Source organism: Macaca nemestrina, chromosome 4 (genome assembly GCF_043159975.1).
Source record: "Macaca nemestrina isolate mMacNem1 chromosome 4, mMacNem.hap1, whole genome shotgun sequence".
Classification (NCBI taxonomy): Eukaryota; Metazoa; Chordata; class Mammalia; order Primates; family Cercopithecidae; genus Macaca; species Macaca nemestrina.
The window spans coordinates 78,114,874-78,129,993 of record NC_092128.1 but is presented as its reverse complement, the minus strand read 5'-3'; the positions used below and the strand labels follow the sequence as shown (position 1 = coordinate 78,129,993).

Here is a 15,120-nt window from a genome sequence, read left to right as displayed (position 1 = left end):
AGGAGCTGCTACAAAATACCATGTGATTAAGAAGCAAATAAATGTAGAAGATTCACAACATGAGATCAAAAAGAGAGCTATCTAGAAACTGAGAAAGCCTTGAGACAGATTTCTTCTGAGCTCTTTACACTGAACAGGACACAGACAAAATGAAACAGGCTGGGCACTCTGCACAAGGAAACACTGGGCTGAGGGCAAGGGAGCGGAAAAACACCTTGGATTAGAATAATCAGTGAAAAGGCAAACCATGAGCAAATAATCACCACTAATTATAAGTAAGTTTTCCTTTTTAAGATAACAAGTAAAAAGGTTCTCCAATCACAGTTTAGGATCTGTACATCTCCATTATCATTTGCCTATTTTCATTCTCTAATTTTTATGTAGTTGTTCAGTCATTCTAGTTTCTGAAGCCAAACTAGTAAAAGTACCTAATGAGATATGTCCCACCTGACAACAACTCTCCCACCTTTACCATTAAGATAAAAATATCCTAAGATATCACAGCCCAAGTAGCTAGTCAACCAATGCAACATCTAGAAAAGTAATTCTTAATATTTTGGGGGTTACAGATCTTTGAGAATCTGATGTAATGCAGGGAATGTTCTCCCCCCAAAAATACAAACCTAAAATTTTACATGTAGTGTCAGAAGTTTCCAGACCACTCCATGCAGCCCTCCAAACTCATCATGGGTTAAGAAGCCCTAACATAGCAACAGCAACAGGGACAATGGCTGCTTATCTCAGTTATCAACTTCTTCAAGCCATCCATCAACAAACAATCTTAGGGGTTACAGTTTTCCTTTGGTGCTGCCAAGCATATTTTCAGCTGATGCATCAGGAAATGATGGATGCCAGAAATAAAAATAAGCCATTCCATAAGTTTACAGCTTAGTTTTTTGACTTAGAATGCTTAAAATTTTCAGAGCAATTACTCCTTTAAGTCAGTAACACTACAGTGTAAACCCTGAATATCATGTATTTAATACTTATGAAAAATATGTGTGTATGTATAGTCATAAAAGTATGTATCATTTTTTATGGAAATAACAGTTGTAGGAAGTGAATCCTTTTCAAATTTAACTGATAACCAGAGTTTGGCAGCAATTCTCCTTAATAATGTTGTGCTAGTTAATGCACACTTTAAACACTTCAGCTTTTAGTGGGTGTGAATAGACCTTCTGGTGGACTGATCATATAAGCATAGATTGGCCTTCCAGTCTGAGATGAGGGAAGGCCTATATGTGGCCCTGGCAGGGTGCACACCATTCCTTTGCCTACAACATACATCATTAGTGATCCCCAAATTCTTTCCAGCTAAACTAAATGCTACCTCAGAATCATTCTCCCAAGCATTTCACTGAACTGCTCAGGGTCAGCAAGAGAATTAAAACTTCTTTGTACTCCCTTTTGTCAGTGCAGATCTGTGTACAGTTTCTTTTTGCTTCATCTCCTCCAACAATGTAATGAAGACATCATGATATCATTAACATTTCACACAAAAGGAGAAAGAGGCTGAAATGGTAAGTAGCCTGCTCAAAATCACACAGCAAGTAAATGACAGAACTTAAATAGAATCCAAATACTATTATTTCCAGTTCACTACCTGTATTACTTAGGGCTTGGTTCATCTGCAAATGACATAATAAAATAGTTGCTCAAACAGAACAGAACTTTGTGTCTCACATAAAGGAAGTTCAAAGGAAAGTCCAAAGGACTGGTATGGCAACTTCACAACTCTTTGACTTCTCTTCAGCTATCCTCACAACGTACCCTAGTTCTCATGATCTTAGATGGTGGCTAGAATTCTACATAATCATCATATCCACATTCCAGGATAAGGGCAGTGGGGGCAGGGGAGAGGAGTAAGGAAGGTACACAGCAGTGTGTTTTTAAAAGATTCCCTAGAATCTGCAACACAACATTTCTTCTTACATTCCATTGGCCAGAGACTTCATCATAATGTTCACACCTAACTGGAAAATGGTCACATGGCAAGATAAAGGGGGAAACAGATATTGAGGGACTAGTGGTGTCTGCCCCATATCACAATGAAGCTAAAGAAGATTTAAAAGGTTAAATTCTCAGGTGTTCAGAAAAATAACTTGCAGCATGATGGTTCTGGAAAGTTTATTAATTTGTTGTTGTTGTTTCTCTGACTTACTCTGTCAACCTGGTATGAGTATATGTGCATGCTTTCTCAGTGATGCATTCAGGACATGATGCTGCAATTAGTTTTTTCATTAAAAGAGAATTCTCAATCTTGATGAAACTATAAAAATTACCTCCATTTTTAAAAAACTGTCAATAAATTTCTGATAAAAAAATACAAAAAAACAAAACGAATAACTTTACTGCTTTAAAATGGTCTGATAGTTCCTCACTGCCAATGGGATAACATTTGAACATTTGAGAAGACCACACAAGGCCCACAAACCATGTTTCTGGACACACTTCCCAATAGTGGCCCTGATACACCCTCTCTATTCAGCCAAGAATACTAGACCTGCCTATGTATCAGATTCTTCTGAAGCTATATAACTTTACACAATCTGCCCCACCACCTAGAATGGTTTTGCTCCTCTACCAATACCATATAAAAATAATTATTCCAGCAATTCTCAGACATCAGTATACATAAAAATACTGTAGAGTAAAACAGTCAACTCCTCCCAAGTAGTTATACTAAATGCATTGCTTGTTTAAAACGCTGATTCTCTGGCTATAGCTCCGAAGATTCTGTTTCACTAGGTGTGGGTGAGGCCCAGAAATCTGGAGCATCCCTACCAAGCAGCAGAGCAACTGGGACAGAGAAAGTGCTCCAGAATGTTCACTTACCTATTACTACAATCAAAAAAAGATATCACACTAATTTACCACATTCTTCTTACTTATTTTATGAGATACTGTTCTTCCAAGGTAAGACCGTAATTCTATCATGATATAACGAAAGAAGAAAACAATTTTTTTTTTCAGAGCAGGAGTGAAAGTTTATTAAAAAGCTTTAAAACAGTAAGGAAAGGAAAGAAAAGAAGAAAAGTACAACTTGAAAGAGGGTCAGGTAGGCAACTTGAGAAACCAAGTGGGCCAACACTTAAATTTTTTAGAAATTCACATTTATAAAGATTCATGTGGCCGGGCATGGTGGCTCACACCTGTAATCCCAGCACTTTGGGAGCCTGAGGCGGGCGGATCATGAAGTCAGGATATGGAGACCATCCTGGTCAACATGGTGAAACCCTGTCTCTACTAAAAATACAAAACTTAGCTGGGCGTGGTGGCAGGAACCTGTAGTCCCAGCTACTCAGAAGGCTGAGGTAGGAGAATTGCTTGAACACGGGAGGCGGAGGTTGCAGTGAGCTGAGATGGCGCCACTACACTCCAGCCTTGAGACAGAGCAAGACTCTGTCTCAAAAAAAAAAAAAAAAAAGATTAATGTGTAAGTCCAATAATAATTCTTCCCTTCATAACATGCATTGGTTACACACAATGAATAAAAAAACAGATGTTCAATATGATAATTACTTAAGTATAAAAGAATATTGTAGTAGTAAGATTACCAGAAAGACATTCAGGTCTTCCAACCCTATATGAATTATTCATACAAGGTAGAATATTCATACTGTACATTTTACTTACAGTATCATCCTCATTATTTATATCCTCAATATAATGAAATAATAAACTTTAAGTAAATATGAAAGCCACTCATCATAATTTTTGAGTTAAATCTGACAAGATGTGAAGTTATAGCATTAGTAAAGCCTGTAAGGAAACAGTAGGAGAAATTCCATTTACATAATATGGTGTGCATACTTAAAATGTTTTCCCTACAGATATTGTACGGAATCAGCACCCTTCAAGGAAATAGTACCACAGTAAAACAGTCAACTTCCCCCAAATAGCTGTATTAAAATATGGCTGCTTGAATGCTTTAGTCTGATTTTTAAAAAGTACCTCAGATGTTGGTTTGAAAAGTTTACAGGGGTTAAACTGTCAAATACTTTCACATAAATTCATAGTTGTACTATGGCTAAAGACAGACAGAGTCATAGATCACCTGGAATTCACATTGTATAATTAATTTAATAAAACGCTTCCCAGTTGTTCCACTGATTTTTCAAAAAACATCTAAGGTTTCAAAAACGGTCACCCTCTGTATCCATGAGTTCCTCATGGGTGGATTCAACCAACAGTAGATCAAACATATTCAGGAAAAAAAAATTGCTTGTGGTTGCCAAGCGCGGTGGCTCAGGCCAGTATTCCCAACACTTTGGGAGGCTGAGCAGGGTGGATCACTTGAGGCCAGGAGTTCAAGACCAGCCTGGCCAACATGGTGAAACCCCATCTCTACTAAAAATACAAAAAAAAAAAAAAAAATTAGCCGGGAATGGTGGCACACGCCTGTAATCCCAGCTACTTGGGAGTCTAAGGCATGAGAATCGCTTGAACGTGGGAGGCAGAGGTTGCAGTGAGCCAAGATCGTGCCACTGCACTCCAGCCTGGGTGACGGAGTGAGACGCTGTCTCAAAAAAAAAAAAAAAATTGCATCTGTACTAAACTTTTCTTGTCACTATTCCTCAAACAATACAGTAAAACAACTGTTTACATAGCATTTACATTGTATTAGGTGTTTTAAGTAATCTAGGGATGATTTAAAGTATATGGGAGGATGTATGTAGGTCATTTGCAAAAACCATGCTCTTTTATATCAGAGGCTTGAGCGTCCATGGATTTTGTTATGAGCGGGAGTCCTGAACCAATTTCCCACAGATACCAAGGAAAAACTGTATATTACTCATAGAAAATGAATTTCGGCTGGAAGCAGTGGCTCATGCCTATAATCCCAGCACTTTGGGAGGCCGAGGCAGGCAGATCACCTGCGGTCAGGAGCTTGAGACTGGCCTGGCCAACGTGGTGAAACCCCGTCTCTACTCAAAACACAAAAATTAGCCAGGCGTGGTGGCGGGTGCCTGTAATCCCAGCTACTTGGGAGGCTGAGGCAGGAGAATCACTTGAACCCAGGAAGCAGAGGTTGCAGTGAGCAGAGACAGCGCCATTGCACTCCAGCCTGGGCAACAAGAACAAAAACTCTGTCTTAAAAAAACAAAACAAAACAAAACAAATTTCATTTCATAGGATTATGTATGAAGCTTTATGCTCTTTTTCTATTTAATGATTTAATATCTTGAAGGAAATGTAATTACCCAGAAATTCTGTGGTTTTATTTGCTTTTTGTTTGTCTATGGCTCAACTAAAAAAGAAACTGTAACTTTATTTTATGAAGTCTTTTTCAAAGTATCTTAACGTATTACTGGATTATGTACAATTATTAGAGTGAACTATAGTGCTTCTCAGCCTTGCATGAATTCTAGAATCATCTGGAGAACTCTGGGGGGAAAAAAATCAATACCTGGGGCTAATCCCAGGACCATTTAATCAGAATCTAGCAATGGGTCCCAGCACCAGTATTTTTCTCTAAGTATCCCCTAATGCACAGGAGGGTTAGAATCACAGAGTTAGAGAGATAGATCCCTAATTTACATTTGAGTCAACTAAGTCCACTGAGCCCCAGAAAAAAATGAATGACTTTCCCACAATTAATTGTGCCAAACAGAAGGCTCAGTTCTGCCTCTCAGTAGAGCTGGCATCTTTGCTATTCCTTCATGCAATTGCCTTTCACTGTACATTCAAAGAGTTAAGGAAGGGTGGTGCACCCCACATGGGGACGGCGTAACCTAACTTTTTCACCTCCGTAAAACTGAAACTGAAACACTGCTAGATTAACAGGTAAACCAGAATCAAGTAACAGTGAATGAAAATACTGTTAATTCTATCCATTAGACACAGAACGCCACATTTCTTAATAGAAAAACAAGCATCTACATAATGAGTTAGTTGAAACATCCTGGCATACTTGCTTTACAATTTAAAGGTCAAAAGTAAAAACACAAAAATTGCTAAGTAAATTAAATGTAAATTGAGTTTTTCTGGATATCCTGATACATGGGTAAGGAGACAGTGATAGGGTAAGTTGCTTTTTAATCCATGAACACTCTAATTTTTTAAAGATCTGGTATACATTTTTATAAGAACAGGGAATAAAAATAGGAAGCACATGTTGAAAACTGGTTTAGTTTTTGTCACTGTTTTAATTAAAGCCTTTGACCCTAGACAGAATCAAAGTGACTTACTGTCCCTCATTCCTTAGAATGGAAATGTTTATGTACACAGCTAAATTTCGACTTTTAAATAAAGGAAACAACACAGCGATGAAGAGACTACCTTTAAAAGTTCTATATAAAAATGTGATAGTTTAACTGAAGTATGTACATGTGGTTTGATTCCCAGAATGAGGAATTCAGGAGGAGATAATCTTAAAAATAACTCACTTCTTTTCAAAATCTGATTGATCATTTAGACTGGAGAACAGAAGGTGAGACTAAATTACATAAATATCTTTAAAGTATTTTAAAAGGTGAAATCCAAGCTGCTGTGAATTATTAAATTCTGGTTCTACATTCAGCGAGTGTTACAAAATAATTAGCTTAATGGAAACTAGAAGTTCTTATGCCCTACTTTAAGAAGCACCTGCATATTCTGAAAACCATGATGCATTTCAGTTGTACTGTAACCCAATTCCTTTAATCTCTATGACAGTGTTTGCCCAATTTCATTCTGCCTGTTTCAAAGTTAATTTAATATTTGGTCAACAATATTAGTGAACCAACAACAATATCTAAATTGTTCCTTTTCATTTATATCCTATTATTTTTTGTTATTTTTCCTTGTTTTTGCTATAATATAATAAGCTAATTCATGCTTTTGTCTTAGTTTTGGAAGCAATTATATCCTAACATTTATGCAATACCCCTTTTCCTAACTTAAAATAACTATGAGCTTGCTACTACAGTAGTAAATTTGTAATCAATTTAAAGATAATGTCTTAAAAGTACAATTAAACATGTCATAACAGAAGAAAACCCTGGTAATTACAAATAGTGCCATGCTTGTAGGATTTTTAAACAGTAGTATAAGGCTATGAAAAATCGCCACCCAGTGATGCAAATGAAAACTGCAATTTGTTTTTGTGTAAAATGAGTACCCTGGAGGATTATTTCAACTTCATTACTGAATGAAGGAATAGCTATTACCTTCTTACGTGAATAGGAACTGGTTACAAGGGAAAGGATGTTTTTCTACAAGAATTTTTTTCCCTTATTCTTATTCAGCACACTCAACATTTTACAAAGGCTAAAAGCTTTGGAAATCTTAATGGGGAGAAACGTTTTCCGTCCAAATGTGAGCTAACTGTATATGAACAGCCCAGATATTCCTATTACCAAAACAAGTGTCTAGACTCTGCCCAGACCTGAATTTCAAGTCATGATGTGTTGATTCCATCAACTCTGCAATGCCATCTAATAATTGTGACCTAAAACCTATTTGTGTTAAGCAGAAATGCTTGCCTAGGGGAAAAGGTATTATCAAGTGGAAAAAAAATAGATAACTTATAGCTTAAACAACAAAATTTGCTCTGATCTTTCTAGAAACGGGTTATAAGGGCCACATAAGGAGATAATCTAACAAATTCTGTAGCGTCCATATTGATAAAAAGTTGTTGCTACAAATATAATCATGTTTATAAGTCTTTACTTAGTTGTATCATTCAGACATCAAGAAACACACAAACCAACAAAATATATTTATTTTTCTGTAATGTACCTATTGCACACGATGCCACAAAAAAAGTTATGTGGATATATGCTGACCACAACATATGTGTATGCAACTAAAAAACTATCAGAACTAATAAATAAATTCAGTAAGGTTACAGGATACAAAATCACATACAAAAATCAATAGCATTTTTATACACCAACAGCAAACAATTTGAAAAAGAAACCAAGAAAGTCATCCCATTTATAAAGCTACCAGTAAAATAAAATACTTAGGAATAAATTTAACCAAAGTGAAAGATCTCAAAAATAAAAATTATAAAATACTGATGAAAAAACCAAAGAGAACACACACACACACACACAAAATGGAAAGATACTCCATGTTTATGGATTGGAAGAATCGGTATTGCTAAAATGTCCATACTACCCAAAACAATCTACAGATTCAATGCAATCACTATCTAAATACCAAGGACATTCTTCACAGAAATATAAAAAACAATCCTAACATTTATACAGAACCACAAAAGACCCAGAAAAGTCAAAACCGTTCTGAGCAAAAACAACAAAATTAGAGGAATCACACTACCTGACTTCAAATTATACTAAAAAGGTATAGTAACTAAAATAGCACAGTAACGGCATAAAAACAGATACATGGACCGATGGAACCAAATACAGAACCCAGGAATAAATTCACACATTTACAATGAACTCATTTTCAGCAAAGGTGCCAAGGACGTACATTGGGAAAAGGAAGTCTCTTGAATCAGTGGTGCTGGGAAAACTGGATATCTATATGCAGAAGAATGAAACTAGACCCCTATCTCTTGCCACATACAAAAATCAAATCAAAATGGATAAAATACTTAAATCTAAGACACGAAACTACTAGAAGAAAGCATTGGGCAAACGCTACAGGACAGTAATCTGAACAAAGATTTCTTGAGTAGTACCCCACAAGCACAGGCAACCAAATCAAAAATGGACAAATGGGATTACAAAGGCTTCTGCACAACAAAGGAAACAATCAACAGTGAAGAGACAACCCATAAAATGGCAGAAAATATTTGCAAACTACTCATCTGACAATGGATTAATAATCAGTATATATAAGGAACTCAAACAACTCAATAGGAAAAAATAAAATAATCCAATTTTAAAATGGGCAGGCCAGGCATAGCAGCTCACGCCTGTACTCCCAGCACTTTGGGAGGCTGAGCCAGGAAGATGGCTTGAGCCTAAGAGTTCGAAAGTAGCCTGGGTAACATAGCGAGATACTGTCTCTTAAAAATATATACATATATATTAATAAATTAAATATATATAAATATATATTTATTAGTTAAAATTAAATACCTATTAAATAATATATAAATATATATATTTACATATATATCTGAATAGATATTTCTCAAGTCATACAAAATGACCAATAGGTATATGAAAAAAATGTTCAATATTATTGATCATCAGAGAAATGCAAATCAAAATCAAAATGAGATATCTCAACCCAGTTAAAATGACTTTTATCCAAAGATAAGCAATAACAAATGCTGGCAACCATGTGTAGAAAAGGGACCGCATACCCTGGTGGCAGGAATGTAAATTAGTACAGCCACTATGAAGAACAGTATGAAGATTCCTCAAAGAACTAAAAACAGAACTACTATATGATCCAGCAATTCTATTGCTGGGTACATACCCAAAAGAAGAAATCAGCATATCAAAGAGATGTCTACATTCCCATGTTTATTGCAGTACTATTCACAATAGCCAAGTTTTAGAATCAACCTAAGTGTCCCTATCAACAGATGAATGGATAAAGAAAATGTGGTACATATACACAATGGAATACTATTTAGCCATAAAGAAAAGAATTAAATCCTATCCTTTGCAACAACATAGATGGTACTAGAGGAGATCATGTTGAGTGAAATAAACAAGGCACAAAAAGATAATTTCACATGTTCTCACTCATATGTGGGAGCTTAGTTTTTTTTAAATTGTACTCATAGAGATATAAAATAGAATGATGGTTACCAGAGGTTAGGAAGGGTAGCAAGAAGAGGGAAATAAAATGGGGATGGATAGTGGGTACAAAAATACAGTTAGATAGAAGGAATAAGATCTAGTATTTGGTAGCACAATAGGGTGATTATAGTTAACAATAATTTATTGTATATTTTTAAATAACTAAAAGAGTGGAAACGGAATGTTGCTAGCACAAAGAAATAATTGCTTGAAGTGATGGATATCCCAATTACCCTGATTTGATCACTACACATTATATGCCTGCATCAAACCATCACATGTACCCTGTAAATATATACAACTATTATCTACCCATAATGACTAAAAATAAAAAATTTAAAACAAAATAGATGTGTGCAAGTATGTGTCCATGTTAATAAAAGCATTAAAAGAATTTTCTATTTACCATGTGACCTACTTGACTTTTTCCAGAATATTTTTATACAGTATGCTCTGAGACTAAAGAAGATATTATGTATATCAGTATAGAATTAAATGATAAAAAGAGCAACCTAGCAGAGCAAATCAATTTTTTAAAAAAGAGTTTACCAGATAATTAACTATAACTTTAAAGACAATTAACTACATTCCTAATAATCTGTCAGGATCTTTATCTGTCAATTCAGCTAAGTTATTCACCACTGAAGGATATTTTCACTAATTAAACCATATATACCATCTTCTGATTTCAACTTCATTAAGGAATTTTCTGAAATATTTTAAAATATTTTAAAAATATTTAAACTATTAGATAGTAAAAAGTTTGGGTTAGTCAAAATAAAAGCCAAACTTTATGAACAGTAATACAACAACCAACCTTCTTTTATTAAAACAAATAAAAAACAGTACTTTCTCTTTTCAATTGTAGGGAATACAATTTTTTAAAAAAACAAAGAGGTTAGGATGTCAATAATGTCTTAGAATTAAAACTGATGATATAACATTTTTTTACAAAAAGATGGATAGTTTAGTGGTTTAGAGGATAGGCTCTGAAGTCAGATTGCCTGGGCTAATTCCAGATTTGCTACATACTAGCTGGAGAAACTGGGAAACATGAAATCCTAGCCTGTGTATGGTGATATAATAGTACTACCTCACTCACAGGGTTGTTCTAAGCATTTCACACACATTAACTCATTTAATCCCCTCAATAACTTTGGGGGGTAGGTACTGATATCGTGCTCATTTTCTAGATATGCTAAGTGGTACTGGGAAGGGTAAATAACTTGCCAAAGGTAGAAAGTAAGTTGTGGAGTAGCTGTGGAGCCTCTGAGATGCTCCTGTGGAAGAAGAGGATGAGTGATGAAAAGAGAAAGAAGACAGAGGAAGTAAGAGCTGAGAGGTGATGCTGACTGATACCATCAAAACTTCAGGAGAGTAATGACATACACAGAAAATTATGTACAGAGGACTTTTATGAAAATGGTTAAGGGGTGGAGCTTTGCACCTGGGGGGAAATGAGGCTAAACAGAGAAAAGCGTCAGCAGACAGAGGAGATGAAGGGCAAAGAGGCATCAGCCAACATCTGGGGGACCTGTCTTGTTTGGGTCATTTGAATGAGGTGCAGCAGTAGCTGCACTGCAAATTAAATTGCTATCCTGGAACTACGACGGAAGTGATTCTTCACCATGGCTGTCCAACGGCTGGACGTATGGTGCTGGGTACAACACCAATCATGCTAGTCCAAGGTGGTCCTGGGAAAACTCCCTCAGAAGGAGCAGCTGGTACCGAGAGCATATTAGAGTAATTAGGTCCTGGAAATTCCTTCTTAAAATATGAAATTTGGAAGTTTGTGTGCCTTCTGAGACTCAGTTAAAGAACGACTACTTCTTAAACTAGTCTTTCCTGGAAAGGGAAAGGAGGTCCACAGTAGATAATACCCTGAGGCAGAAGGCCCTGGAAACCGGGCTTCTACTGAGGCAGCTACAAGACATGCAATGGAACGTCTCAACAGGACTACATGCTACCAGAAATTGGAGGAGATCTTAGCAGCACCAGGAGCCACTGCTGTGGTGGTTAAAATTTGTCTCAGAAATCCTACAAAGTGGCAGAGAAGTAGGGATGAAGAAGATGAATAAAAAGTTTAAGGTCCAGCATTAGGAATTGTATTTGCTTTCAAAGATGCCAGCATACCCAACTTACATCCTTTAAGTGGCTATTTGATAACAAAAAGAATAATGTCAATTTCTAATCATAAAGACAACAGAAAAGAGGCTGGATGTGGTGGCTCATGCCTGTAATCCCAACACTTTGGGAGGCTGAGGCAGGAAGACTGCTTGAGGCCAGGAGTTCAAGACCAGCCTAGGCAACATGGCAAGACCTATCTCTATTTTCTTTAAAAATAATGTTTTTAAAAAATGTAATACATATATAATAAAAACAACAGAAAAAAGCAGAGTTCCCTGTATATGTGTTAACACTTCAGAGGTATTTTAAAATCAGGAATATACAACAGAGTGGAAAACAAGAGTTTTTTGGAAAAATTTCTGAGAGAAGAATTTATTATGAAACTCCTGAAAAACAGAACTTCATAGGAGGCCTGATGTAACCCTGAAGTTTTCTGTCAACGAGGCTAATTCAAGAAGTGTGAAAAAAGTAACACTGGCAGCTTTCAAGGAACTAAAATCGGGGTTGACAGAGTCAGTTCTGACTTGGAAGCCAAGGCATAAATTCCTGACACACTAAGAAGGAAGGGTCAGATTAGCAATCAAGTCCGCTGCACCCCACCTTATCCCAGTCAGAAGGCTACCCAGAAAAATCATCAGCCCTGGTCAAAGACTAAGCCCCACTATTTTACCTCAGGTATAAGGGATGTGGTCTGATGAAAACAATTCTGACATTCCCAGCTACTGCCCCTGTCCCTGGATATATAAGACAGGTTCTGAAAAACAACAGGCCTGCCAGAACATGGCTGTAGAAACCATGGAAAATTCTATAGTAAAGTTTATCCACGAGAAAAACTCCATTCTGGTCTCCCAGAGATTACCCTTAAATCTAAGGGAAACGTTCCTTATTTCTGAAAGCCTACAGAGCATTGGCTGATGCTAGCAGATGTCAGTCTGACAGGGCCAAGTAAGAGGTAGGAAACCAGTATCTGGAAAGGGAGACCCAGGGAAACATCCAGGGAGTGAAGACTTATGAGTTAATGCAAATCTTCTCAGAGAAGGAGCAGGAATTTGGTGGAAGGAGGTCCAGCATGGAAGAGGATGAGAACCACAAGGAAACACTGGGTTTGACTATTCCACACCATACTTTGGAAAGAGAATTTCTGGGAAGAGCATACAAAGATGTTGTGCAAAACTTTTCCTCAGGGGAAGAAATGTGACATGACATGGAGGAAATTTTACTTTTCAGAATTCCCCTGGTGAAGAATACTATATCTGATTGTAAGAAATATTTTTTAAAGACACTAAAATCTTTAAAATTTGCAGGTATTAAGTTTATAATAGAAAATAGTCTTAAAGAGGAAACACTATTCAACATACTTAGATTTTAAAGTCTCCTTCATTCGGCAAATATTTATTAGATGCCTAATTTAATTTCAGATGCTAATTTATGAAACAAGGTTAGTACTATTTATAAGACAGAACTTGAATTCATCAAGGATTCTTGAAGACTTTAGATTTTCCACAGTTAAAAGAAGGGGAAAAAAGAAGTGATTTTACAAATTTAATTTGGAGTACACAGCCAAACCAACATGTAAGAAAAATCTCTCTTGATGACGCTATTCCAAGTAATTGATGACCTTTATCTTTACAGATTTTACTTTTTAAAAATTAAACACATAAATTAATTCTGAAATTATAAGAAATGATTTAAAATCAATCATATAATTTTCAAGTAATTTTTTAAAGAAAACATAATTTAATTATTTTGTTTCATAAAAAGACTCACCTAAAAGGACGAATCCATCTGCTTCTGTCTCTGGTACTGAGGGCTTTTTAGATTCTGGAGGCTTTCTGAAGAAGTGAAACATTGCTGCTGTTGCTCCTGCTGCTGCTGCTGCTGCTACCTGAAATAGAAACATTACACAATGTCACATTCGGATGCAACTGTAAAACTCTTACCCTTTTTAGCAAAAAATTAAGCACAAATATATCACAAAAGTTACTCTTAGGAATTCTATGGACAGACGTAAAACCATGAACCTTCTCTAGATGTCAGCAGACAAAGCTAGAAAATGATCTTCCAGTTTAAACTCCGGTATCCGTTGAAGATCACAGTGCAACCTCTCTCAATTTCTGAAGATTCAGAAAATAGCCCAGGAAATTCCTACATACAAAACTCAAATCAACAGATAACACAAGAATCTGGAAGGATCTTGCTAACCATAAAACAGATACTGGTTTGGGTAATAGAAAAAAAAAAAAAAACTGTCCAGGTTTCTTGTCATGCTGTAACTACCTTAAGCCTCATAAAACTAAGGCCACCTGAAAAAAAGAAAACATTTCAAACATCCCCTACTGATGGTCTAATTTAGACACTCAAGCACTGTACCTTTATTAGTCCATTCTCACACTGTTATGAAGAAATATCCTCGACTGAGTGATTTATAAAGAAAAGAGATTTAATTGACTCACAGTTCCGCATGGCTGGGGAGGCCTCAGGAAACTTAAAATCATAGAGGAAGACACCTCTTCACAGGATGACAGGAGAGAGAATGAGTGCCAAGCCAATGGGGAAGCCCCTTATAAAACCATCAGATCTCATGAGAACTCATCACTATCACGAGAACAACATGGGGGAAACGGCTCCCATGATTCAATTATCTCCACCTGGTCCTGCCCTTGACACATGGGCATTAATACAATTCAAAGTAAGATTTGGGTGGGGACACAGAACCAAACCATATCAGTACCCATTATAAAATTGCAGCCAACTTTAAATTCCCATCAGTGCAGATCCTTGTGTTGGTGAGATTATTGTGACCATCCCCAATACACACATGCTCACAGGCACACAAATACAAGCACACATACACAACCCTCTTTTCCTACTATTCCCATTGTTATATATTAAAGTAGGCCAACAATTTCTAGAAAACAACTGGGGAGAAACCTGAAGGGTACTTTCAAGGACACATAGGATTCTGAGGACAGTTCCTTACAAGCCAAAAAAATAGAAGAGAAAGCAAAGAATAATCCTGGTGGCAGCAAGTGCTCCAAGTTTTAGTTTTCATACATTTCACCCATAGCAGAAAATCAAGAAGGGAGGGTAAAGATTTAATCTTAGTGAAAACCTTCTAGAAACTGAGAATTATGCTAGGATTTGTGCTGGTTGGCCTGACCTGAGCTATAGATCAGAGAAGGATATTAACCCCAACATAAGTGAGGTTACTATTTGTTGCTAGAAAATATCTATTTGTTGCTAGAAAACATATCTGGCAGATTTCACCTTTAAAAAAGGA

General features: G+C 36.4%; 1 protein-coding gene across 9 annotated transcripts in view; it reads right to left on the bottom strand.

The window, feature by feature from the left end:
- LOC105475570 (UBAP1-MVB12-associated (UMA) domain containing 1) overlaps window positions 1-15,120 on the bottom strand; it is a 308,802-nt gene that overhangs the window by 264,123 nt on the left and 29,559 nt on the right. For all 9 annotated transcript variants that reach the window (XM_071094872.1, XM_071094869.1, XM_071094873.1 and 6 more), the window contains one exon: window positions 13,608-13,725. In XM_071094872.1, the coding sequence (XP_070950973.1) occupies window positions 13,608-13,689 (82 nt within the window). In that variant the 5' untranslated portion in view covers window positions 13,690-13,725. The remainder of the gene's footprint in view (window positions 1-13,607; window positions 13,726-15,120) is intronic.